This window comes from Ammodytes marinus, assembly GCF_949987685.1.
Source record: "Ammodytes marinus genome assembly, chromosome: 23".
Classification (NCBI taxonomy): Eukaryota; Metazoa; Chordata; class Actinopteri; order Uranoscopiformes; family Ammodytidae; genus Ammodytes; species Ammodytes marinus.
In genome coordinates this window covers 6139740-6166934 of record NC_137227.1, presented here as the reverse complement: position 1 = coordinate 6166934, position 27195 = coordinate 6139740, and the positions used below count along the sequence as shown (strand labels likewise).

Genomic DNA, 27195 nt, shown 5'->3' with positions numbered 1-27195 from the left:
TCAGCAAACAACTAAAGAAAAACGTATTAGAGACCTTTAAAACCATACAATATTGACAGAAAAGTGTATAATATGAGACCTTTATTTAATAATGTAAGCTCTTAAAAATATAACCATAATTACTGATCTTAACTCTGGAATCCAAAATATCTTGCCTTGTGTCAAGCATCACTCAGAGCACACACACCAATTTAAAGATTTTAAACCGTGAATTTTATGTCAAACAAGATTGAATATGTTAAAACGTATGATATGATTTGAAAGTTGTGTGCTTTTGTATGTATGTTTGTGTGTCTGTGATCCTGTTTTTGTGTGTTACCTGGTGTAAATTCAGCAGGTTATCACCATGCCTCCCTATGTTTTATCATTTGTGGATATGTTCACATGTTTGTGTGTGTGTGTGTGTGTGTGTGTGTGTGTGTGTGTGTGTGTGTGTGTGTGTGTGTGTGTGTGTGTGTGTGTGTGTGTGTGTGTGTGTGTGTGTGTGTGTGTGTGTGTGTGTGTGTGTGTGTGTGTGTGTGTGTGTGTGTGTGTGTGTGTACAGGTTCCGTGCATTGGTAAAGGATCTGGAATTGATGATGCAGAATCTAATTTGTTCAGTCTTCAAGACGGTGAACACAGTGGAGGAAGGAGTTCGGCTACTGGATATTTTTAAGCCTATGTCTTATCGAGAGGTGCCTCTCCTACAAACACACACGCATGCACACATATGCACACTTACATCACAAGTCATCAATTTTATTTAACACCACTCTCTAAACCAGGGGTCACCAACCTTTTTGAACCTGAGGGCTACTTCATGGGTACTGAGTCATACGGAGGGCACTCAGTTTGATACACTCTTCTGAAATAACAAATTTGCTCAGTTTGCCTTTAGTTATATATTATTATTAATGATATTCATCTATGTGAAGACATTGATCATGTTAATTATTTCTCACAATAATGATCAACAATGACTTAAAAAAAGTGGGAAACAGATTATTATGCTATTTTTAGAACAGGCCTGCGGGCGCCTCATATGGTCCTTGCGGGCTACCTGGTGCCCGCGGGCACTGTGTTGGTGACCCCTGCTCTAAACATTCCAGTGTTTCCCCTACCATTATACAGGCGGCCCGCCAGGCCAACAGCTGCCCATATAAAAAATAAATAAATAAATTGCCTATTCAATTTTTCATTGATTCCGTAATAATCATTTGCGAGCGTCTGATCGACACTTTCCGTTAATCAAGATAACTTTGGTCTGTGCAGTTTGCTATGGAAAAGCTTCACCAAAGTATATGTCCCTCTCCTGAGTTCTAAGAGAGCTTCACTGAGAGCAAAAACACTTCCCATATTAATCTTGGTTTATAGTTTACCCTGGTTATGTTGTATCAAGAGCTCTCAGACTTTTCTCAGTTTGTAGTTTAAGTTGCATTCTGTACAAGGATGATTCTCAAACTCTAATTCTCTTTTTTCTTTGCTGCTTTGCTTTCGTCTTGCCCTCCTTTTCTAATCGTATACTTGCATACATTTCATCAGCTCACTCTCTTACGTCAAATCTCCTCCATTCTAGGCCATTAAGCGCACCACAGAAGAGAAGGTGGAGGACGTGTACAACATCTTTAACACGGATCTTAAAATGGTCAGCAAGGAGCTGAGCCACAGGACAAGGTCTTATTCAGACCATATGCCCCCGGTAGCAGGCCAGGCCCACTGTGTGAAGGCTCTCAGACATCGCTTAGAGAGTTCCATAGAGGTGATTCCATTGGACACACAGTATCCTTTTCCCTTTATTCTTGGAACATAGGGGTACTTAATGCGGCCACAAAAGCAGTATGTAAAGTAAATAACTGGTTCTTCTTTGGTAGATGTTTAACCATATGTTGAATGTAAATAGATAATATTCATGGTCTCAGGTGAACCTCCACCTTCTGGGGCACATTCTTGGACTCTTTCTTCCTTGACTTTTTTTTTCTTTCCATCCTCTCCAGGTGCTTCAGAAGGCCCACTTCTTGCCTGACTCATACAGTCGAAAGCACTTATTTTTCACTCATGAGCAGGTGGTCCAAGTTTTGGATGAGACTGTGAGAAAATGCTTCAGCGAGTGGTGCCAGCACCTGGACGGACAGTTCCTTAAGAGACTGGAGCAGTCCCTCATGGTACGCTGCAAAGACAAGACCGCCAAGCTTGAACTCAACTTTGACAGGTTGGTCACACAAACATGACATACACAAGGCATTCACAATAAAGTAAACATTCAGGCAGTGACTTCCATTGTACACTGTTGTCTGTGCTGTGTACTGACTTATAGAACATCTTACCCATACTTTGTGTTAACTCTAAACTCATGCCGATGCAGGTTGTGTAGATACACTCTCGCCATCAATTAGATAGAGATATGTTCATACACAATACATTTATGTTAAAACAATTGGTTCTGCTCTGTGCTCATTATCTGTGTTTTCTTGTCCAGCAACCTGTTAAACTTGTTCTCTGAGATCCACTACTGGAATCGACTAAAGTATGAGATCCCCCAGTGTGTGTCTGACATTTACCAGGACAGAGAGGAACTAAGAGGCCTGAGAGAGAGAGTACTGCTGCTGATCAGGGACTATAACAGGTCTGACACACACACACACACACACACACACACACACACACTCACACACACAAAGGGGGGATGCATGCACAATATCAAGGATTTCTTTCTTTCCCTCCATGTCTCAGTGGTTACAGAACTTTAAAAATGGTAGACTAGGCAACTGAAGTTTCAGTAATGATGACTGTTTTGGCTTTGTCCTCAATGCTTAAATTTGTTTCCGATATTTCCCTATTATCAGTCTATACCAACCTATACCGACCTCGAATATTTGTATTTTTCCCGTCAGCGATGCGCAATATAAATGCCTATCACAATCGCTCATGTGTGTTTTATCATGAAGCCGAGACTATCAAAAAATGTTTACCCCAACTGACAATAGAGGGGATTTCAAAGGAAAACACACATTAGCGCTGACATTGACAACATCACACACTTAATTTTGCTAGCAACTGTAGTTCTTAACCAGTAAATGAAACACATTCATATTTACGGTACTAAGTGTGTGTGTGTGTGTGTGTGTGTGTGTGTGTGTGTGTGTGTGTGTGTGTGTGTGTGTGTGTGTGTGTGTGTGTGTGTGTGTGTGGGGGTGTGTGTGTGTGTGCGTTTTTGTTTCAGAATCATTGGAATGCTGTCTGCCGATGAGTTGGGTCTGTTTCGTGAACGGATTAGTTTCATGGATAAAAAAATTCAGCCAGGGCTGACTAAGCTCCAGTGGATGACTAAAGGAGCTTCTAATGTCTTCATCAAAGACTGTCTCCTGACTGTTGATAAGGTTGTAACATATAGCAACACATTTGTGTTTTTAGGTGTCATTTTCTAAGATTCAGACAGGTCCCCGGGTTAGAAACATGTATAATTAACAGGTGTGAAAATAAAATCCTGGAAAAATGCTTTGGCAAGGTGTTTACAGTTTACTTTAAAACTTGGATACAGTTCTGAGTGACTTAATTTCCTCAGGCAGCATGTTCTCGAGAACAGAACCAAATTAACTAAGAGCGCCCTCAACCCATCTGCAACCTATTCTTGGCACAGCAAGTAAACCACATTAGAATGTCATAACTGAGGATTTTCTCTCCTCTCCACTCCATTACACTCCATTACACTCCAGGTCCAGGTGATAGTTGATGGTTACAAAGCATCCAATCTATCCATCTCAAACCTCTGTCGCCAGATCAGTGAAATGCTGCTTGTTCGACTGGATGGAAAGACAGTCTACAGGTAACAACAGATATACAGTATGTGACTTTCCCCTCATTGCAGGGGATGTATAAATACACAAAATAAAGAACTTAAAGCAAAATTAAAATGTTAACAGGCCAGTGTAACCACATTGCTAACAGCTCACCCAGAAAGTAAATAGCAATGTCTCCGCTTCTTAACCCTGTCTAAAGGGATACTAATGGGTTAAAAGATTTTGTACCGGCTTGGAACCAATGGATGAACATTGATTGCCTTTCTTTTTTGTTTCTTCGGTGGTTCTCCTGTTGTAATTCTTAGGAACCTGGAGTTTGAAGATGACCAGAAGGCTCACCAGCAGAGCTATCTCCAAATACTACACACGGCACACCAGGATATTACTAAAATCATGAACAGCATTTACGACACCTTCTCTAATGATGGACCTGAGGTCTGTGTGTCATTCATTCAGTATTGGTCGCATTTCATCAGAAATATTCATGCACTTTTAGAAAAATGTAACGTGAGCTACTGCTTGGAAAAACATGACAACACACATTGTCATCTGTCATCATTGTCAATTCTAGCTATTAGGTAGGATCTATTTCTTTTCTTTTTGAGAACCATATATTGGAATCATTTATGTACATTTTGTCTGTGGTGTTAAAGGTCCAGGAGCACTGGGTGACCTACACAGAGAAGGTGGACCACATGGTAGAGGAAGCTCTCAGGACCAACATCAAGCGCTCAATGAAGAAGCTATCAAGGGCCATCAATGGAGACAGCAAGACGTCACCCAACCCCTTGTTTAAAGTCCTGATAGCACTGCGCCAGAATACGCCCCAAACCACACCAAAAGTACCAGGAACTCTTCTTTGTCTAATTAAGTCATATGATATATATTTGTTTACATTATATCCATTTATTTCCACATATATTAGGATATGTTTGCGTATGCTGAAGTGCATGCAAAGCAAAATTGTATCACATGAATTGGCATGGGCTCAATGATGTAGTTATAATAGAGCTAGTCTTACATAATTAGACACATAGTCATCAATCCTTTCACTGTGCTGTAGATTTAAATGTTGCTCCTCCATCAGAGTCTAACCGAGTGTGTGTGTTTGTCTCTTTGTTTTGACAGGTTGAGTTTTCCCCAACGCTTGCAAAACTTGCTCAGATTGTGAACATTATGCCTCAGCTTATAAGCACCATCTCAGAATTTAAACGACTGCCTGAACTTCTCTGCTGCAAACAGTCACTGGGGAATCCGATACACATTAACATAGGTAAGAGGTATTTTCAGATTTTCATTTTGCAAGTTGTCCCTCAGAAGAATGTTTTTGCTTATCCCAAGAATCTGTAACAGTTTGCACATCCAACTTGTTTTCCCTGGGTGATGAAGAAAATGTAGACCTGGTGAATACCGCATGTGAAATCCTAGTATAATACATAAGTACAGACAATGATTTCTAAACATATACTGTATATATACATGGCCATATTTATCCATCAATGATTCTGCTCTTGGTCCTGTTGTCACCCTGGTCCTCCTTTCTCCTTCAGAGCAAGATGAAGAGATAAAGAAGATCCAGGCTGCTGTTGCCGCAGGGATGACAGCTAATGCCAGCCACATGCAGGCCTATTTGAAGACCTGGGATAAATACAGGGACATCTGGGAGATCAACAAAGACTCATTTATACAACGCTACCAGAGGCTAAATCCGCCAGTCACTTCTTTTGATGCGGATATACACAGGCACTGTGCAATTATAACTAATTTTTTTAAAGCCATTCTTTACTTGAACTTTAGTCCCTAGCACATGATTCTAATCGTGTTTGTTTTTATTTGTAAACTTTTGTTTGATTTTTGTCATCATAAGACATCTGTAAAATGTGTTGTTTACCATAATGAATGGTGCTCATGCCTAATCTCCTTCTTCTGCATTTCTGTGTTGTGTCCATTTTCTCTCTCACCCCCAGGTACACAGAAAAGGCCAACAGTGTCCAACAGGAAGAGACGGTAGTGAACATCCGCTTTGTCATGCTGGACTGTTCACCGCTCAAGTCCTCCTTGGTGCAGCACTGCAGTGAGATGCAAACCAAGTTCACTCAGCTGCTAAGTCACATGGCAAGCACACGCCTGAAAGAACTCCATGCCTCCATGCAAGAGAATGCCAACAGGTGGGGGGTCAAATTATATGGCTTCAAGGGGGGGCATTTATGTGTTACAGACAGTAGAGATTTAGAGAGATCTAACAAAAAGTTCCCCATTTGGAATGAAACTAGGTCGCAATATTGTTAATGGTAGTCAACTCAAATCCTGAATCCACTTTAAAGTATTTTTTATTTTTTTAAGGTGAGATTGTTGAATATGTTAAGATGGCTGGTTTTATGTTAGAAAAGAAAGTCATGAAAAGAAAATGTATAGTATATGGAGTGAGAAGAGTAAATGCCTTGGTGGATTATATATGTGGTTTTGATCAGGATGGGCATTCTTACATAAACCTATTGAATTAAGATAATCATTTTTATAATAATAATAATTTTTGTAAAAGATTACTAAAAGCTAAGTTAGTCTTTTATCAAATAGAAATTTGCCATATATGGTTCAAAAGACTGAGATGTCCACCTTGACATGTTTGTCGGTGCCTTGCCCAAAGCCAATACCAACAACATTTGCTGCAGGTGTTGTGACTACAGGCCAGGCGCACTGATCCAACATTTATCATTCACCACAAACACACTTGTGTACTGAGTGTACACAATAGTTGTCTTTCCGTGAAGTAGAACAGTTGAATTTGTAATACTTACAAATGTTTAATTATTAATTTAACTTATCCAAATCTCCTCTTGCATTATGGAAGGAATGTATGGGGAAGTAAAGACAGAAGCTTTTGATCCATAAGATGTGTATTTTGCTGAAGGTGGTTTGACTGTTGTTGTTTTTTTCATGTCTGTGTATAGGCTGAGAAACCCCCCTCGGACACTGGTAGAGCTTAGTGAGAGCCTAAAGATCTTGGAGACTTTCCAAGGTGATTTGGCCAAGACAGAGGCTCAAATTCCTCTCATCCATGATCAGTTTGCTATCCTGGACAAACACGAGGTCCCAGTGGAACAGGATGTAAGCTCCTCACTCATTAATACACCAATATAAACCCTTAAGGATTTTGTATACTTAAATGATTTCAGCTAAATTTAGACAACTCTGACGTCACCGGGAGTCACTTGTACTGTCTTCTTACACATACACCTGAACATTATTCCTTGGTTTACCCACAGGTGCAGGATATGCGTGAGGTGCTGAATGGGGAGTGGGTGTGGTTCCAGCAGGTGTTGATTGACAGTGACATCATGCTGCAAAAGCACAAGGAAAAGTTTAAGAACAGCCTCATCCTCTCCTCTGAGGAGTTCACGAAGAAGATCGATACCACTCTGCAGGAGTTCAACAGCACAGGTCCTACACACACTCTCTCTCTCTCTCTCTAACCCTGTCTTTCACACACTTATTGACATTATTTTTATTAGGGGGCCAAGCCCGAGTAGGGCTGGGACCGCGTTTTGCAGAGCAACGCGGTTCCCAAGCCCTGCGGGGCAGGGAACCCTATTGTTCTTGTAGGGATTATTAGGGGGCCAAGCCCGAGAAGGGCTGGGACCGCGTTTTGCAGAGCAACGCGGTTCCCAAGCCCTGCGGGGCAGGGAACCCTATTGTTTTTGCTGGGATTATTCTTTATTCTTATTCTTCCATGCGTAAAAGTGGTGCTGCAGCCCAAACCGTAAAGGGTTGGGACATGCCACTTGCATGGCTTATCCAGGTCCATGGTACGTACGCAGAGGAAAAAATTCAGACATCCCGGCCACTAGGTGGCGCTACAACAAAGGAAAAGGCGTTTTGGGCTATAACTTCCGCACCGAAAGTCCGACAGTCAAAAACTTTATATCCACTGATGCACACAAGTTAGATGCATCTTTTGAGATAGGCCACGCCCATTTGCGTATATATAGATTTTTCGCTATATCGCAAAAACTGTGTCAGTCACCAAAACATACTCCTCCTACAGTTTTTGCCCGATTTATACGAAACCAAAAACATTATGCTCTACCAACTCCCACGAGCAAAAGTTGGTCAAATAATTCTTCTACGACCATCGGAAGACCAAACGGTAGCGCTTTAAAGATTTGCGAAAATCCGTAAAAAAAAAAAAAAAGAGGGATTTTCTTGAAACTCAAGGGAGACTATCATGGGGCATACCTGAGCCTATGGCAAAAATATGGGCAAGAAATTCAGATGTGGGCCGGACTTATTAAAAAAAAGAGTTTTTCAATTTTTTTGCCTGTTTTCGCCATTTTCTAAGTCTTTAGGCGGGAAAATGGGAAAATTCAAAAAAAGTGTCTTTACAATGGAGAGGTTGACAATTTGATTTTGCTATAACTCCCCAACCGAACATCGCACATTCAAAAACTTGACATCCACTTGTTCGGTACATTGAGCCGCATATTTCTATATCACGTAATTTTGCGAATGTCATCCATAGGGGGCGCCAAAACCACAAAAAGCAAAGAAAACGCGTTTGGGGCTATAACTTCCACACCGAACATCCCACAGTCAAACACTTTATATCCACAGATGCCCACAAGTCAGCTGCATCTTTTGAGATAGGCCACGCCCATTTGCATATGGGATTTTCTTTCGCTACATCGCAAAAACTGTGTCAGTCACCAAAACACACTCCTCCTACAGTTTTTGTCCGATTTCGACGAAACCAAAAGCATTATGCTCTACCGACTCCCACGAGCAAATGTTGTGTAAAGAATTTTTCTACGACCATCGGAAGACCAAACGGTAGCGCTTTAAAGATTTGCACATTAGCTACCTTTAACCAAACTGCTCCTAAATCCAAAACGATTTATCCTATTAACACCAAACTTCACACATGTGTTTGTCCTATGGTTCTCAGGCTGGTTCTACTTTTTCCTTAAATTGCTCCAAAAGGGGGCGCCAAAAACACACTTGAGCATCTGTCTCTGCCATTACTTTTGCCTTTTGGTCTATAACTCCCAAACCAAACATCCCACATTCAAAAACTTTACATCCCCGGATTCCGTGAAGCGAGGGGCCGGCGCCGCGGACGACGACGCCCGATCCCGAGTCGCGTGGGAGGCTTGGCCCCCGTTCACAACTGCTTGCAGTTCTAGTTATTATTCTTCCACCTGTAAAAGTGGTGCTGCAGCCCAAACCGTAAAGGGTTGGGACATGCCACTTGCATGACTAGATCCAGGTCCGTGCCTGGTACGCAGACAAAAAAATTCAGACATGCCGGCCACTAGGTGGCGCTACAAAAAAAGGAAAACGTGTATAACTTCCACACCGAAAGTCCGACAGTCAAAAACTTTATATCCACAGATGCCCACAAGTCAGCTGCATCTTTTCAGATAGGCCACGCCCATTTCCGTATATATACATTTTTCGCTACGTCGCAAAAACTGTGTCAGTCACCAAAACATACTCCTCCTACAGTTTTTCCCCGATTTGGACGAAACCAAAAGCATTATGCTCTACCGACTCCCACGAGCAAAAGTTGGTCAAATAATTTTTCTACAACCATCGGAAGACCAAACGCTAGCGCTTTAAAGATTCGATTTTTCGATATGGATCATTTCTTCTTCTTTTTATTTAAAATGGTGCTGCAGCCCAAACCGTAAAAGGCTGGGACATGCCACTTGCATGACTAGATCCAGGTCCGTGCCTGGTACACAGACGAAAAAATTCAGACATCCCGGCCACTAGGTGGCGCTACAACAATGGAAAACGCGTTTGAGGCTATAACTCCCACACAGAACGTCCGACAGTCAAAACCTTTATATCCACAGATGCCCACAAGTCAGCTGCATCTTTTGACATAGGCCACGCCCATTTGCGATAGGATACATTTTTTGCTACGTTGCAAAAACTGTGTCAGTCACCAAAACATACTCCTCCTACAGTTTTCGCCCGATTTGGAAGAAACCAAAAGCATTATGCTCTAATGACTCCCACGAGCAAAAGTTGGTCAAATAATTTTTCTACGACCATCGGAAGACCAAACGGTAGCGCTTTAAAGATTCGCCGATTAGCTTCCTTGTAATACCTTGTACGTAAGTGATCATAAATCCAAAACTATACATCGTATCAAGACAATATTTTAGAAATATGGTCGTACTGTCCTAATGAACATCCTCAAAAAAAATTGGAAAATTTCGCCAAAAGGGGGCGCCAAAAACACAAAAAGTATACATCTCCTTATCCACTTGAGCATCTTTCACTGCAATTGTTTTGCCTTTTGGTCTATAACTCCCAAACCGAACATCCCACATTCTAAAACTTGACATCCACTTGTTCGGTACATTGAGCTGCATCTTTCTATATAACACAGTTTTGCGAATGTCATCCATAGGGGGCACCAAAACCACAAAAAGCAAAGAAAACGCGTTTGGGGCTATAACTCCCACACCGAACATCGCACATTCAAAAACTTTACATCCCCGGATTCCGTGAAGCGAGGGGCCGGCGCCGCGGACGACGACGCCCGATCCCGAGTCGCGTGGGAGGCTTGGCCCCCGTTCACAACTGCTTGCAGTTCTAGTTTAATTTAATTTTACTTAGGAACCCTTATCAGTTATTACCGTAATATCAACTATTCATTCAGGGGTCCACACAAAAGATAAAACAAAACAAGACATTCAACATTACATAAATACTTCCACATTGTCATGAGTGTATTTCCTCCCTTTTTCCTTCTGTCTTAACTGAGCCATCAATCAATACAAAGCTTTTTTTAGAACCAATAGGCTGTATCTAATCTGTTATTCCATCTACATGGCTGTTCTCTAGCGCAAAGAGAGAGCAGCTGTCTGTCTGTCTGTATGTCTGTTTATCCATCCAAATCTCATCTATCTACAGGTCCATTTGACAGTGCGCTAAGCACTGAGCTGGCCCTCAAGCAAGTAGCAGAGCATCGCGACCGACTGGAGGCTTTAAAACAGGAAGAGAACACCATCCTCCATGGGTTGGGGTTCTTCAAGATAGAAGAGCCTCCCTCCAAAACCATCCGAACACTGACGAAGGTCTGACTCATAGTCCTAAAATACCATTGTCCTGTCATTATGTAAGCTTATGCAGACTCGGCATAATGAGCAGTTAATCGAGAAGGTTACTGTGAGAATTGTGGTCGTGATTAACTTGGCTAAACATTTGTGAATGTGGCACTGGCAAGCAGTTTTCTAGCACATTAGGGACAAATGTATTATGTAAGTATTTGTTAGTTTATAGTAGTAGGAAATTGACAGGACATGAGAGAGAAGGGATCACATGCCACAAAGGTCCCTGGATGAAATCAAATGCAGGAAGTTCCAATACATTTTTTACATTGTTTTTTTTTTCATCTGAATGCTGTGTACAGGATATAGACAATCTTCAGCAGATCTGGGATATCACACGGGAATGGAATGCCAATTGGAACATCTGGAAGGTTGGTCAGTTTTCTACGCTGCGGACGGAGAGCATGGAGAGCACAGCACAGGGGATGTTCAAAACTGTCCACAAGCTTCAGAGAGAACTAAAGGTCAGTTCTGCCAAACAGAGTTCATTAAAAAGATAAAGATTTAGGCTTCCTGCTTCGCTTTAATATATACTGTTTACCTGGTTCAGGTAAGATTTTATTATGTACACATAAATAAATAAATATATACTTGCTTAATGAATGGCTTTCTCCACAGGATGCTCAAAATCTAGCTAATTTCACAAAATGTGCAGCACCTCTAAAATAAACGCCACTGCAGCTCTCACATGTACATTGCAGTGAAGATCTGACCTTTTCTCTGATTGCAGGATAAGGAGTGGGACATAGTTAATTTCACCAAGAACAAGATTGACCAGTTCAAGAGGATAATCCCTCTAATTGCAGATCTGAGAAACCCAGCCATGAGAGACAGGTACTAACGGAAAGTATCTACGTACTACATGTATTATAAAACTCTTGCGAAAGTTACAATGTTTATATGTGTAAGACAAGTATTTAAGTCATAGTTCATCGTGCACTGTCTTTATTTGGAAGACTAACACGATACCAAAGTTTTTTTACTGTTGTTTGTCCAGTCTTCTCTATCTAAAGTTTGTTCCGCTGCCACCTATCCAAGGTCTTCCTCTCAGTCTGGTTTCCTCATCATCAATTTCTTTTGCTCAATTCCCAGAGCGCCATTCAAGTCTTTGCTGCATTCTGTCCTCCATTTTGGATAGTGGCACATTTGAATGGGTGTCAGTTCGGCGCAGTTCAGCTCCAAACTGACACGGGGATAGTATTGACGCTCCCGTACATGGGAAGCAAAATTTAAAAAAACACTCTTCTTGCACAGCGTGAACCTGTTGCACTGTGCGGGAGATGCTCCCCTCTCCTTCATCTGATCACTGAACACATTAAGCATTTTTACGCGTCCTCTCGATCAAATGTAATATATTCTCCCGGTCAAACCACAACTTAACCTCCTAACAATGGCGACAACAACACTTTCCCATAATGTGAAGCTGACGGCAATTTATTAAAAAAGAAAAGGCACAGTGCTTCCTGCATTTGGGTCAGATCGAGTCCAGACAAATTCACACCACAAACGAACTGCAGCAGAGTGCGTTTGGAAACGCACCGAGACTACCTCTTCAGATGGGTCTCGGAGCGCTTGTTTATTCCGTCCCCGAGTGCGATTGCTGTATTCACACCTGCCTGAAAGATGCTCACCAAAGGCGGAAGTGCACCTGAGTTCGTTTCAACCGAGCTAAATACGGCATATTTGAATACACCCTTAATCTCAGATTGTTATGACTGATGACATTAATATGTCATATGTCAAAGATGTCAAATTGTTCAATACCGCATTTCTTTCAGGCACTGGAAACAGATCTGCGATGAGCTGCAGTGCTCTTTTGACCCAACTAGTCCTGAATTCACCCTGGAGAAGATCATATCCCTGGGCCTGGACACGTATACAGAAAAGATCTGTGAGATCTCTGGAGCCGCCAGCAAGGAACTCAACATTGAACAGGTCCAGTGTCTTCCTTGAATCTAATAGGTCCAGTGTCTTCCTTGAAGACTAATACTCATCGTTGTAGCTTTTAATGCCTCTATTTCTTCTAACCACAGTTTCCATTAGGAAATTGGCAAGCCATGTCATAAGTGTAACTGTTGCAAATTTGCTCTGTGCCTTTCATTAAATTTGTACTCACAATCTAGCAGACGATTGACTAAAACAGCATGTTATTGTGCAACCAAAAACTGGGACTGGATTGTAGACACATTCTGTGAGTGAGAAGAGCCTAAAAGGTGCAGTAATGAAGTGGGAAGTATTTCCAATAAGACAGCTGAGAAAAATAATCAATCTGTCGGATTCCTAAATTGAGAATGTTCCCTCTTTCATTTTTTTCTGGCTTCATCAAAAGCTAATGTTAATATTACTCATAAAAGTATGTGTTTTCTTTTAAGACATGCCTGTAAACAACCATAGTCTGCATTAGCCTTTCCAATAGAATGATAGAAAAAACATTTAAAAAAATAGAATGACATGAAAAAGCACAAATTACAAGACAACCCAAACTGTGTTGAGTGAAAGAAAGGATGTTGGGACACTAAACGCTAAGATTGATGGTTTCCTGTCATTGCTTAGCTAGTCCTGACAATGTATCATTAAAACAGCTCTGAGTAACATTTAAATATCTTTTAAACAGCCTCTGTGTTTCCTCTCATAATCATAAATTACCTTTTAACAGCAAACGAGACCATCAGTGCAAAGAAAGACGTTTTTATATAGTTTTTATTACTGCGTTTGGTCTGGTCGCACACCCAGTCCGATTTTCGGTTCACGTGTGCATGCTCTATGGTCACATATCCGTATTGGTCGCAGATTTCAGTGTGGCGCAGCAACGCGATTTGAGAAGCCTATCCCTCCAGGTGAGGAAAGGGGAGCGGGAGCCTTGTTTGAGACAGTTATTTGTCGTCATAATGACTGATAACAGGGCTGAACCATCAAAGAAAAAAAAGAAAATGCAATGAAGAAAAGCTAAAAGGGAGAGTGATAGGCGGGCGGGAGGGCGTTGCCAAACAACGTATACACAATTTCACGGGAGCGAACTAGACTGCAGTGTTTACTCCTAAATGAATGAGCGGTAGCCTACTAAAACAAAGTTTACTTTGCCTCACCAGCATCATCAGATGACCATTATTCATCTGAAATAGTCATTATTTACAACAACATAAACACATTACCTCATCGTGATCCATACTAACTGCCTCTCTCGTTCATTCGCTTTCTGTGAGGACACGGAATCTTTCAGCTCCGTGAGAGGTGACACTGCATCAACTCATTGCAATCAGGTGTGTGTAGCACTGACTGGCATTAGTTGATGCTGTGTCACTAACCACTCTCACAGAGCCGAAAAGAGTCCGGTGCCCACACTTTCAACACACGGACATGCACTACATTGCTTCCTGATCATTTGAATCTCGCACGCCCGGCACGAGCTAGAAAACAGCTTCACGACAGCTGGCGTCGTAAAAATACTACCGCTTTTGTCCAAAGGGGCCGCCAACGTGCAATGTTAGTCGTAGTGGCTTTAAGCCTTTGGACAAGGTTAACGATACAAATGTTGCTTCCTAATTTTGCTTATCTCTGTGTTTGATATTTAAGGGTCTGGAGGGAATTACAAAGACATGGGAGGAAACTCTCCTGGAAATAGCCCCTCACAAAGATGAAGGCCACTACAGGCTTTGGTGAGAAAGCTTGCTCTGAAGGCAGGGTTGGATGGAGGGTTGAAGAAATCATAACTGTAACCCAGGATAAAACTCACTCCAACTTGTGCTCTTATATATTTGTGTCCTCAATACTGCCATCTGATCATTTCATAATTTAGTTTAGTATGTATACAGATGTATGTAATGCCAAGGCTGTATGGTCAGAAAATGAGATTGATCCAGTCTGGTAAAACCATTTTCGGAGTATTTAGAAAAGAATGAGCGTGTTTATTGGTTGTCACCTGGCTGGTTAAATTAATAAAGCCCAGACCACCTGCTGTGTATAAAAATACATAAAGTCAGACGTCTTGTCTAATTACAAGCCCCAGCCATTGCCACTGATTAGACAAGGGGGAAGGCTACAGTCAGACACTGGCCCGCAGTAAACATAATAGAGAGAGAGGCAAGGAGGGAGGGAGACACAGAAAGATTAAAATTTAGGAGTTGAGGAAAGTAAAGATCAGTTGAAAATGAAACGTATGTTTGAGTAAGTTTTTGAAAAAGAGCTGAATAATAAGCAAAACGAAATTTATATTAATGACTGCTGGCGTATCTGCCAAACCAGTGTGAGGATCAAGTTTTTGAAGCCAATGAAAAGCAAGTTGTAATTTTACTTTGCAAGGTTATGCTCAAATTATTTGTGAATTATTTATTTTTTCTTAAGACTTCATCATATCAAATCAAATAATGATTATTTATACCTCCTCCCTGTTTCTCCCAGTGGCACAGAGGAGGTTTTCCTGGCCCTGGAGGACAACCAAGTCATTCTGTCCACAATGAAGTCCTCTCGGTTTGTCAGAGCCTTTGAGCGGGAGGTGGACTGCTGGGAACGTCGGCTGTCCCAGGTTCTGGAAGTCATTGAGATGATCCTCACTGTGCAACGTCAGTGGATTTATCTGGAGGTACACAAGACACAATCATACACTAAACTATGTCAAAAGGACTAACTATTACACATTTAATGATTTATGGTTGGCTTTTTAGTTTGAATATATTCATCATATGATGGAGAACACATTGATGACACATTGTCTGTTGTCTTACTAGAGAGTTAAAGTTTATTTGAGTAGACATAGCTCTCCGGTTTCTGTTGTTTAACCTCGGTATTCTTACCGTTATGTATTTGTAATACCATCACCTTCTGTCATGTCTGCCATGCAGTTAACCTCTTTCAACTACAGCAACCTTTCAAAGTCACTCTCCATTTTCATAGAACATTTTCCAAGGAAAGGACATCAGGGAGCAGCTGCCTAACGAGTGCAAAGATTTTGAAGAAGTTAGTCGTTGTTGGAAGACCATCATGAGCCGACTCCACAAGGATAACAACGCCTTGCAGGGAACACACCACCCGGGTATGTCAACATACTTTATGTTTCCTTAAAGATCCTGCTGTACATGGACTTACACTGCGTCCTTTCTGCCTCAATACTTACACTTATATCTATAGGAGTTTGGACTGTGATGGGTCTAAAGCTTTTTTGAAATGTGTCCCATGTCTAATCCATATCCTTCATGTGAAACGAACTGTCTACTTGAAATATAGGTAGGGGGTAGTTCAGAAGGATTTTAGTTTGTTAAGAATAAGACCGTCGATGATGACGTCTGCTCTTAGAGGCTTCTTTATTCACAAATGAAAAAGTATTAATTATTTATATTTGAATAAAAGCAGCATTAATCCTGTCTACTCCGTCCTTCAGGCTTGCCAGAGAAGCTTGCAGAGATGAGTGCCAAACTGGAGGAGATCCAGAAGGCCCTGGACATGTACCTGGAGACCAAGAGGCAGATCTTCCCAAGATTCTATTTCCTGTCCAATGATGATGTCCTGGAGATCCTAGGGCAGTCACAGAATCCAGAAGCCATGCAACCCCACCTGAAGAAGTGTTTTGACAACATAACACGTCTGCGCATTGAAAAGGCAGGAAACTTAGATAATAATCAGTCACAGGGACCTATACACTGCATATACAGTGGCCTGTGCTACACTACTGCTGAGGCCATTTAGTCAATATTAGATTACTTCACATTTAACTCCCACATGATTTGTGTTTCTTTACCTAAAGTTCTTTACTGCAACTTATCCACTCTACTTTATGGCTATAATAGGACACAGTGTATAGGAAAGCTGTTAAACAGGCTATATGTTTTGTTGATGGGCATAATTCAGTTTTCAGGCGTATTTGAAATGTTTCTTGTCTTTAGAATCTTTTTCAATGCAGGTTATTGTGTTGAATGTGTCAGTGTCCTCAAACAAGACATGATAAGGTGTGCAATCTACTGGTGCACAACAGCTGATTTAATCATATTAAATCACATTATGTGCTGTGGAGGGGCAGGGAAGTCATCTTTTTAAATTGAACCTTGTGCTCAATGGTATTTCTTAAATCATATTTGTAGCAAAAGCACCTGAATGCTGCATTTATTGACTTATGTTTTTTCTATATTTATTGCCCCATTTCAGAAATGTGCTTAAATATAAGTCAGATTTTCAAAAATGAACTGGCCTCAAAACCTGGACCTCAAACCACAGTTTTTGGAATATACAGACTGGGATGGACCATTACAATACTTACAGGTAGTTGCCACTGTGTATGTCTTCTCTAGGTGGGCAGTAAGCCAGACGCCATCGGGATGTTCTCTGCTGATGGGGAGTTCATTTCATTCCTCCAGGGAGTGCAACTGGACAGACCTGTGGAGGTACAGGAGTGATGATTATGATCATGGTGTTATGTAAATCAGAGTGTAGTCATGTTAGCGTTAGGTGCTAATGACTGCTAAATGAATAATGGAAGTTACAATGGAGAATGTTTGCAACATTTTTTTTTGTGAATGTAGATTTGGCTGTGCGATGTTGAGAAGACCATGCGTATTACACTGAAGGATAGCCTGAGCGACTGCCTTGTAGCTCTGAAGAAGATGACCGGACAGAGAGACAAATGGGTCAGAGAATGGCCAGGACAGGTAACTTTTTATTTGGCTCTTCCCTCATCAATTGCATTCTTATTGACTGACTGATACTGATGCAGTGACATTCCCTGGACTCAATGTTAATGGAACACATAAAAAAATAACCTGCAACTTTATCAATGCAATCTTGTTAATAGTAACTGTAAAAGTTGTTGTTTATGCAAAATGTACTTTATACCTGTTGTACCCCAAAGAACCCCTATCCATTTCCATGGGTTTTTACTCTATGGCAGTGGTGTCAAACATACGGCCCGCGGGCCGGATCCGGCCCGCGAGATGATTTAATCCAGCCCGCGACTTGTAGAGCACACATTTATGAGCATTTCAAAAAAAAAAGTAAGTCTCTAGCCCATTCCTGTGAGGAGATATGAATTTTTAAAGAAATAACCAAAATGCTCACTCCAGCCGCTAGAGGGCAGCCAAAATAAAAAAAGCACATTTTAGCAACGTGGGAAATGGTAAATGGCAATCTTGCTTCACCGCTATTAATCTTTCCTCCAGTGCTTTATGGCAAAGTAAAAACCAAAAAAAAAAAAATATATATTTTTATTTTTAGTGCTGAACAATTAATGTACTAGCAAGCGCGATGTGTCTGCGGCTCTGCGCGCGCAAAACGAGCAGGAGCATGCTAGTGTAGGCCTACAAGATTTATTTCCTAATTTTCCATGCTGCTTTATTTTGATGTTTATGGGGAAAACAAATTCCAAAACAACCAATAACCTCTGTATTTAAAAATAAATCAAAACAGTAGAAGTTGCACTTTTATTAAATCTTATTGTGTACTGTCTGCATGTTTGCACAAAATGTGTCCCTGTACATATAGTAAACAAAATTGGACAACTGTAAGGTCAGTGCCTGTTGTATTTGTGTATTCAAATAAACAGTTGTTTATTTCATTAGTGCGTATTGGCATCTTTGAGCAAAATACCCCCAACATTTTTGCTGCCGCACCTCCTATTCCCTTGGCCAGCAGCAACCTTTACTAAGACATTTCCTGGGGGGTACAGAGATCCTTTGTGATCCGTGATAATGTAGGTTACAAATGGGCTGAGTGATAAAGCATATTACTGAAAAACAAAGCTAGAGATTTGGAGTTGACATATGTATGTTATTTTGCCATTATTTTACTGGTCCGGCCCACTTGAGATCAGATAGACTGTATGTGGCCCTCGAACCAAAATGAGTTTGACACCCCTGCTCTATGGCATTGGGTTGTTAGACAAGCTGTACTGTATATTCAAATTCATAAAATCTTCATTTGCTTATGGAGTCAATAGATAATAAACTTGGAAACTTAGTAGTACCATACTTACATTTTTATGAAATGAAATTGAAACAAAGTTACAGGGTTCTTTGCATAGAATGATTCCCTTTTTCTTTATTATTTTCTTCTTCTTGTTTTAGATGCTAATCACAGCCAGTCAGATTCAATGGACCACTGATGTCACTAAATCACTCATAACCAACAAGGAGAGAGCTGATAAGTCCTCCCTTAAGTCCATGAAGAAGAAACAGGTTTGATTGACTTTTTGTCACCTAACTGAACATGGAGCGTGTGAAATTTTAAGTTAAACTTATTTTGATGATATGGTAACACACCAGTGTGTCTCCATACAGTAAGCTGGATGTTCTGTTCTGTTCAGCCTTTTCATCACCATGCATAGCTAACATAATGATAATGACATAAGAAATGACAGCCTTCCAATAAAACTCTTGACCTTTTGCTATTTGTTACTCAGGTGTCCATGCTTAACGGCTATTCAGAGACCATCCGTGGCAACTTGTCCAAAGTCCTACGGCTGAAGATTGTAGCGCTGGTCACAGTGGAGGTTCATAATCGGGATGTCATTGATAAGCTGGCCAAGGCAGGCTGCAGTGACACCAATGCCTTTGATTGGCTCTGCCAGCTGCGGCTATACTGGGAGAAGGTGGGGGGACAAGTGACAACAGGAGACAGTTTGGAGAGTCTTAATGTGAGCAAGATTAACAAAACATCTAATACACTTCTTTATTTCCTGTTTTTGTTTGTTTTTCAATAGGATGTGGATGACTGCATAATCCGACAGACCAACACACGTTTCTTGTATTGCTACGAGTACCTGGGCAACTCTGGACGGCTTGTCATCACACCACTTACTGACAGGTCATCATCTATCAGTCAATTATTGCACCAAAAAAATATTTGCATTGCATATTTAATCAATTAGTAATTTTTATGTTTTCTATTGTTGCTGAATATCAGACACATGCGGACAAATTTGCACTGTGGCTGTAATCTTTTCATATAAATTTAATCCAAGCAGACAGGAACTCCCATTGGCGTTGTTGCTTTGTTATAATCACTAGATAACACCTTGGCCTATTTGTGCATTCTATTCGGTAAATGGCTATATGGGTGGGTAGATTAGTAATTGAAATACCTAACAGTAGTTCACATTGGAGACTATCTCATAGAGCTAACTGAATGTCTATATTTCCATTTTGGACGTTGTGTATATACATATTTTTACTTAATTTGTTTAATATTTCTCTAATACCCAAACTTTTTCTGAATATTTGTATGTATATTGAATTTGTTTTTCTACATTGTAGAGTGTCTGTAGAGTAAATGTCAATGTTTGTTCAGGTGTTACATGACCCTGACCAACGCGCTCCATCTCCATCGAGGGGGCTCTCCTAAAGGCCCAGCTGGCACTGGGAAGACAGAGACAGTAAAGGACTTAGGCAAAGCTCTAGGCATGTATGTCATTGTAGTCAACTGCTCTGAAGGTCTAGACTACAAATCCATGGGAACCATGTACTCTGGCCTGGCACAGGTAGGAACGAAGAGGAATAATGATGATGATGATGACAACTTGGAAGTTTAAAAAGTAGTTTTGAAATGTGACTTCAGTTCCTGTTCAACATGTTAAGATCAAAACCTCTTAACATTTAAACTAAAACTTTTTCTCGGTTATTAAGTAGTAGGTTGTCATCTTTGTCTATTTGTTTGTGTTGACAATGTGCACGTTTTAATGATGGTTAAACAATGAATTGCATTAGAGTGGATTATTTTTCCCCCTGCGTTTCCCTGTGTATTTTAACTTTGAAATGATTGTGTCTTTCACTGTGTCCACCCTGGGTAGACAGGAGCATGGGGTTGCTTTGACGAGTTCAATCGTATCAACATCGAGGTGTTGTCAGTAGTGGCCCAGCAGATCCTCTCCATCCTGTCCGCCCTCTCAGCTGGACAGACCAAATTCCATTTTGATGGACATCACATACGTCTGATGTGGTCATGTGGTATCTTTATCACCATGAATCCTGGTAGGCCTACACTAATGTGAAAATGGATACTCTGCATTTTATGTCTCCATTTGAGGGTAGTAATATTAATCTTGGAATCATACTGTGCATATACAAATGGTAAATGGACTCCAATTATATAGTGCTTTTCCACAGACTCAAAGCACTTTACATTGTTTTGTACACATTCACTCAATCACACACACATTCATACACCGATAGCAGCAGCTACCACGCAGGGTGCAAGCTAACTATCGGGAGCAATTCGGGGTTCAATGTCTTGCCCAAAGACACTTCGACATGTGGCAGGTAGGCGGGGGATCGAACCTCCGACCCTACACTCCAGAGGCAACCTCCCTGCCCACTTCGCCACTGCCGCCTATCTCAGGGGTGTAAAGTAGCGAATTACATTTACTCGCGTTCCTGTAATTGAGTAGTTTTTTTGTGTACTTGTAATTTTTGAAGTGATTTTTAAAACCTATACTTTTACTTTTACTTTGAGTATGTTTATTTTGAAGTATTGTACTTCGCTACATTTTATATCACCTGCGTTACTGAGTAAAAAAATAGATAGGGAAACGAGAGAAAAGAAATATCGCGGGGGGCTTTTATTTTTACGGCACAATACCGGAAACTAACACAGTGAATGATCGACAGGAGGAGAGAACACATTGCGACTAAATGATAACAACAAACATTGCTTCCCTCTATCATTAAAACAAAATAATCCCAGTTTAACTATCATTGTACCGCACGTGAAGACGTGAAGGCTTTTAAATGCAGCAAACCTTTCATCCAGCCGTGCGATCGGCCCCTCCCTCACCTGTGGTTTAGCTTTCAGCTTAACAGTGCAGAGTAGGATGGAGACGGTACGTGTTGCCGGGAGCTTTGAAAAACTTCCAGAAGACGGCAGAAAGTCAGCCTTTGGTCGAGAAGAAAGGTAAAACTAATAGACTAAAATAATGTGCAAGATATGTTACGCGCGGACACGCGAGTCAGATGACATGCGCGACCGTGAGAGAGAGAGAGAGAGAAAAAAAGGCAAATGCGACCCAACTGCACCTCAAAACATCACGACCTATTAGTTTACTCACTTTAAGTCGAATCCAAGTGGTCTATGACCAAGCAATAAAGGAATAAAAAACACAGGAAGTTTAAAGCTCCTTGACTCTTGCCACCACAACAGTCATCAATTAAGAACACTAGCCTACAATGCAACTTGCTTATCCAGCCAGCTCCATGAGATATAAATAAAATATGCCCTCACATTCCTGCTAGCAAAAGACGTGCCCTATCAACAACATTTGCAACGGTTTATTTTGATTTTGACACTTATTTTATTTAAATATTAAAAAATATGTTTTACTTATTTGCATTTTCCTTGTTTTCAGTTCAATTAGGATATGTTTAAAGTCCAAAGTCATGGTTTCAAATGTTACATAAGTGCATGTTGCAGTTCTTAAATCAATTAATAATTGTCTATAATAATTGTGATTACACAATGTCAATCAAAATAATCATGATTATGATTTTTGTCAAAATCGAGCAGCCTAACCTTGCAATGTCCATGGTTTAGATCAATTATACAGAATTACATTTTTAGAACTGCAGCTGCAGTCTGTTTAGGTCTGTAGACCGGTTAAATTCCCACATTAACAGCCTATTTGCTCCATATTTGCTTATCTAAAGTATAATGACACAGTATACATCCATACATGTGTGGTGACATGATTTGTTTAATTTGTGCACTTTAATTTGTAAAAGTGTTGCATTAATTAAACAAAACTAGTTTGAGATTTATATCCCCTTGTCTATATATATAATGCCCTACACAGAAGAGACCCCTGCCCCCTCCCGCTGTTAAAAAGTAACTAGTAACTTGTACTTTAAGTACATTTTAAATCAGCTACTTTTTCACTTCTACTTCAGTAGATTTTTAGACCAGTACTTTTACTTTTACTTAAGTAAAATTTCATCCAAGTAATCATACTTTTACTTGAGTAGAATGTTTTTGTACTCTTTCCACCTCTGGCCTATCTACTATTCTTTTCTTCCATTGTATAATCATAATAAATAATACAATGAGAGAAAAGAATAGTAGATGACATTTTCATTTAAATATATATTTTTGTCACGTTTGTTTTTATCCAGTGTTTGCTTTTAAAACCTTTTCTGTCCATTTGTAACTTTTTCAAGGTTACGCTGGTCGTACTGAGCTCCCAGACAATCTCAAGTCCATGTTCAGACCTATCTCCATGGTGGTGCCAGACTCTACTCTAATTGCTGAGATCACACTGTTTGGAGAGGGCTTCAACAACTGCAAGGTACTGACACTTAAGGAAATTTATTTTGGTGGTGTGTTAGGGGAAAAAGAAGTAAAATAGAACTAATGAAAGCAGTAAACAGCGCAAGTAAAGTTAGTCTTAATCCTTATGTTAGGGTTATGTAGATGTGAAGACTGTGAAGCCCACTGATGGAAATGGCTATTTGTGATATTGGGTTATATAAATAAAACTGATTTTATTTGATTAAAGACATTTATACATATGATATAGATTTCTCATCTTATAAATAAACTATGTTGTTGATTTAGTTATAGGTATGATACCAGCTAGTTGCTCTATAACAAACTGATATACGTATACACTTACAATTTGAGTATCACTGGGTTTTTGTATCCTATTTAGTCATGCATGCTGAAGTAGCCATATCCAGGCTTCTGAACACTCTTTTCTTTTTTTTTTAAAGATATTTTTTGGCATTTTTCATGCTTTATTTGATAGTTTGAAGAGACAGAGGTGAAATGGGGCAGAGAGGGGAGTGACATGCAGAGAACGACCGCGGGCGGGAATCGAACACGGGTCTGCTGCTGGGCCCGGCCCGGGGGGGACGCCCTACCAACTGAGCTAAGGGCGCCCCGCTTCTGAACACTCTTTGTGGTGCAGAATATAGTGTCTGCAGTAGCCTGGCTCTGCCCGCCTACCTACTTCCGCTCAAATTTAGTCAGTCTGGGTCTGTGGTATATTCATGCGTTCCTGCTCGAACAGATTTCTACCGGTCCAATCAGCGAACAGAGGGAGTGGCTGAGAACGATGACGTCGAGGTCGTGCGCCAGTTTTAGTTGTAGTCACAGGAAGACAATGGATAAGGATACGAGAGAAGCTATTCAGTCTGTTGTGGCAACGCTGCTGAATATCGATAAATTAAAGTCGGAGCAACAACAAGCTTTGCTGAGTTTTGTTGGTTTCCGGGCGGTCCCGGCGCCAGACATACGTCACGACCAAACGCTATGCGATTGGTTATGGCAGATCCAGAGTGGCAATGGGCAGATCCAATCATTTTAAACCTTAACAGACACCTGCCTCCAAGTGAGTGAACGTTTCAATTGAGCAGTTCCAGACCTTCTGAACAAATGAAATGAAATACGATGGTCTGGTAGAACCAGGCTAGTGTCTGCACAAGGATGATCAGAAACCCTGATGCTGTTAGGATAATTTATTACAATACATTAACTAAGCATAATTGTTGTTTAATGATTATTTTATTGTAATTAAGCATTCAATAAGCAGTTAATTACAGTTAGTGAATGTACCCTTATTGTAAAGCAATACCAAGATGTCTTTCACCCTTCTCTCTCTGGCCCCCTTTCTTTCTTCCTATTCTTTATGTCACTCAATGTAATAATACAGCTGACTTTGTCTTTTTCCCCATAGCTCCTGGCTAAGAAAGTATTTACCCTGTACTCCCTGGCAGTGCAGCAACTATCTCATCAGGACCACTATGATTTTGGCCTGCGTGCTCTCACCTCCTTGCTTCGCTATGCCGGAAAGAAGCGCCGCCTTTGTTCCAATGTTCCTGATGAAGAAGTATGTCTCTCTCTCTCTGTCTGTCTCTGTCTGTCTCTCTCTCTCTCTCTCTCTCTCTCTCTCCCTGCCACACACACAACATGGATTTAAGGGCTTACTGAAACACAAAGAGAGGAGGGATTTCATAGTAAAAAGACTGTAAATTGCAATGGAAGAGTGGGCGCATTTGCTATCACTGATAAAGCTGGAAGGTTAACCCAAGCTGTGATTTCATATCTCTTTTTGCATTCTGTCTAACTACAGTGTCAAATCATAGGAGAACCAACACCCAGAAAATGTACTGAACTAACTGCTGCCCTTCCCTTTCAAATGGACCAAGCTTTTCAATATACTGTAGGAAGTGTAATGGTGAGTGAGTCCACCTGTGTACCTCTGCCCTCAGATCCTGCTAATGGCTATGAAGGACATGAACATTGCTAAGCTGGCCTCAACTGATGTGCCACTGTTCAATGGGATCACCCAGGACTTGTTCCCTGCTGTTGAAATACCCGTCTTAGACTATGGCAAGGTAATTCAGCAATTTAAGATCAGCATTTGTAGGGGTATAACATCATTTTTTTTCTTATGTGTGCTATGACTGTATGATCGTGTTCCTTCTTGATCCCCAAATAGCAAAACAAATGGTGCAGGTCTTCATAGGCAGATTGTGTTATGTTGCACACAAAAACCTAAATGTTTATATACAGGGATGCAAACAGCTCACTTTTTAAGTGGGACTCACTTTTTTGATAGCCAAATGGGTCAGTTGTGTGATTCATGCAAATCCAAGGAGTTTTTGGAAGGAGGGGGGAGGGGGGGGTCAGACTAAAACCAAAAAATACCCAAAAGATGTGATATGTTTGCACCAGGAACCTGAATGTTGTCTTTTCCTTCACAGAAAAATAGACATATCCACCATACATTTGACGCAGAAAAATCACAGATTGGTGGATAAAAATCCACCAGAATGCAGGAAATTAAGTGTTCGACACTCAAAAATGTCTGGGGGAGCACCCCCATATCCCCCGCTTATAATTTCTCACCCAAAGTGTTAAAATGAAACCTGGCCTATTTCCCTGTCCTGTACGCAGGTTAAATATACCTAGATATGTTGTTTTTAAAAAGAAGGCATGTTAGTAGACATGTCTGGCCCTTAATTACATTTTTATTTCTTGAGTGGCCCTTTTTGAAATTGAGTTTGACACCCCTGCGCTAGTCTTTACGGTGAAAACACCAGACGTTACGATAAACATGCGTCGGCCATCGAGTCGCCAGTATGTACTCACTTTTTTGACCCCTCACCTGTTTGATTCCCTGTATATAAAGATGTCAGTTCTCTGATTTGTCAAAATCTGCACATCAATGGTGCTGACTCACCAGGCTATCACTTTAACTGACTGTCTATCTTTTACTGTCATTTTTCTTAAGTTTAAGGAGGCTATAGAGCACGAGCTTCGTAAGAGCGGTTTCCAGGTGACTCCTTTTACCCTGACCAAAGTCATCCAGCTTTACGAGACCAAAAACTCTCGACACTCCACTATGCTGGTGGGCAAGACAGGCAGCGCTAAGAGTGTTACCTGGAAAACCCTGCGGAATGCCCTCATTGACCTGCACCACAAGGGAGTGCCTGACTTCAAGCTTGTCCATGTGAGTGTGAACATGTCGTTTTTTTTCATTCTCAACCCTCTATAAGTAGGTCTTCTTAAAGTCACTAAGTGCTCCAACTTTGTTTTCATGTTTAACATAACAGATTGGTCAAAACATTTACTCTGGCTTTCTTTCTACTTATTTGCATCTATTTTTACCTTTTTCTCCTGCTTGCTCTCTCTCTTTCCTCAGTATTCTTTGCATATCTATTTCTGATGCCTTGTGCAGCCTCACCTGCTCCTGGATCTCATTATCTGCCTCTCTGTTCCTCTCTGTTGCCTGTCTCCAATGAGATACTGTACCTGATTTTGTCTCACCCACTTAGACAAAAACACACATCCATGCATTCAAAAAATAAAATCTAAATAGTGAGAGTGAAAACATGCAAAAATATGCACGTTTTATTAAAAGATACTGTTTTCAAGTGTTTCTCATCATTCTCTCAAGCTCAGCTGCCTATTAACAGTCTTTAATAATGATGTTCTGTCAGTATCATAAATATTTCTAACATTTTCTATTGCATGCCTTTATCTCTGTGGCAAAACAGGAGTATCCTCTGAACCCCAAAGCAATGAGTCTTGGAGAGCTGTATGGAGAAAATGACCTCGCCACTAATGAGTGGACTGACGGAGTGCTGTCTTCCCTCATGAGAACGGCATGTGCAGGTGCAGACACTATAAACACACATTGCTGTTCATACTACTTTAAGTACAAGTAAATACACTCTAGGGACTCATGATTCTTCCTCAGGCCATACCCATTGCTAAATTCAGCTCAACTGAATCACATTATATATCTCATTGAGCATTCATACATATACAGCCTTATTGAACAGTAGTGATACAATATAGTGGAAATTGTATTGTTAAACAGAGCATGT

General features: G+C 40.7%; 1 protein-coding gene across 1 annotated transcript in view; it reads left to right on the top strand.

The window, feature by feature from the left end:
• The window catches only part of dnah2 (dynein, axonemal, heavy chain 2), a gene marked incomplete at both ends in the record, with an annotated part of 72622 nt that overhangs the window by 8794 nt on the left and 36633 nt on the right, over positions 1-27195 (top strand). The window contains 33 exons of the mRNA XM_080052418.1: positions 545-674; positions 1556-1738; positions 1974-2188; positions 2456-2602; positions 3200-3356; positions 3693-3802; positions 4082-4217; positions 4436-4618; positions 4905-5049; positions 5327-5519; positions 5744-5944; positions 6728-6884; positions 7043-7217; positions 10701-10864; positions 11200-11361; positions 11628-11731; positions 12676-12832; positions 14471-14553; positions 15296-15476; positions 15788-15926; positions 16272-16489; positions 17176-17268; positions 17407-17532; positions 18943-19053; positions 19278-19511; positions 19578-19681; positions 20165-20354; positions 20664-20844; positions 23020-23147; positions 24537-24689; positions 25072-25197; positions 26097-26321; positions 26863-26980. Of these exons, the coding sequence (XP_079908544.1) occupies positions 545-674; positions 1556-1738; positions 1974-2188; positions 2456-2602; positions 3200-3356; positions 3693-3802; positions 4082-4217; positions 4436-4618; positions 4905-5049; positions 5327-5519; positions 5744-5944; positions 6728-6884; positions 7043-7217; positions 10701-10864; positions 11200-11361; positions 11628-11731; positions 12676-12832; positions 14471-14553; positions 15296-15476; positions 15788-15926; positions 16272-16489; positions 17176-17268; positions 17407-17532; positions 18943-19053; positions 19278-19511; positions 19578-19681; positions 20165-20354; positions 20664-20844; positions 23020-23147; positions 24537-24689; positions 25072-25197; positions 26097-26321; positions 26863-26980 (5129 nt within the window). The remainder of the gene's footprint in view (positions 1-544; positions 675-1555; positions 1739-1973; positions 2189-2455; positions 2603-3199; positions 3357-3692; positions 3803-4081; positions 4218-4435; positions 4619-4904; positions 5050-5326; positions 5520-5743; positions 5945-6727; positions 6885-7042; positions 7218-10700; positions 10865-11199; positions 11362-11627; positions 11732-12675; positions 12833-14470; positions 14554-15295; positions 15477-15787; positions 15927-16271; positions 16490-17175; positions 17269-17406; positions 17533-18942; positions 19054-19277; positions 19512-19577; positions 19682-20164; positions 20355-20663; positions 20845-23019; positions 23148-24536; positions 24690-25071; positions 25198-26096; positions 26322-26862; positions 26981-27195) is intronic.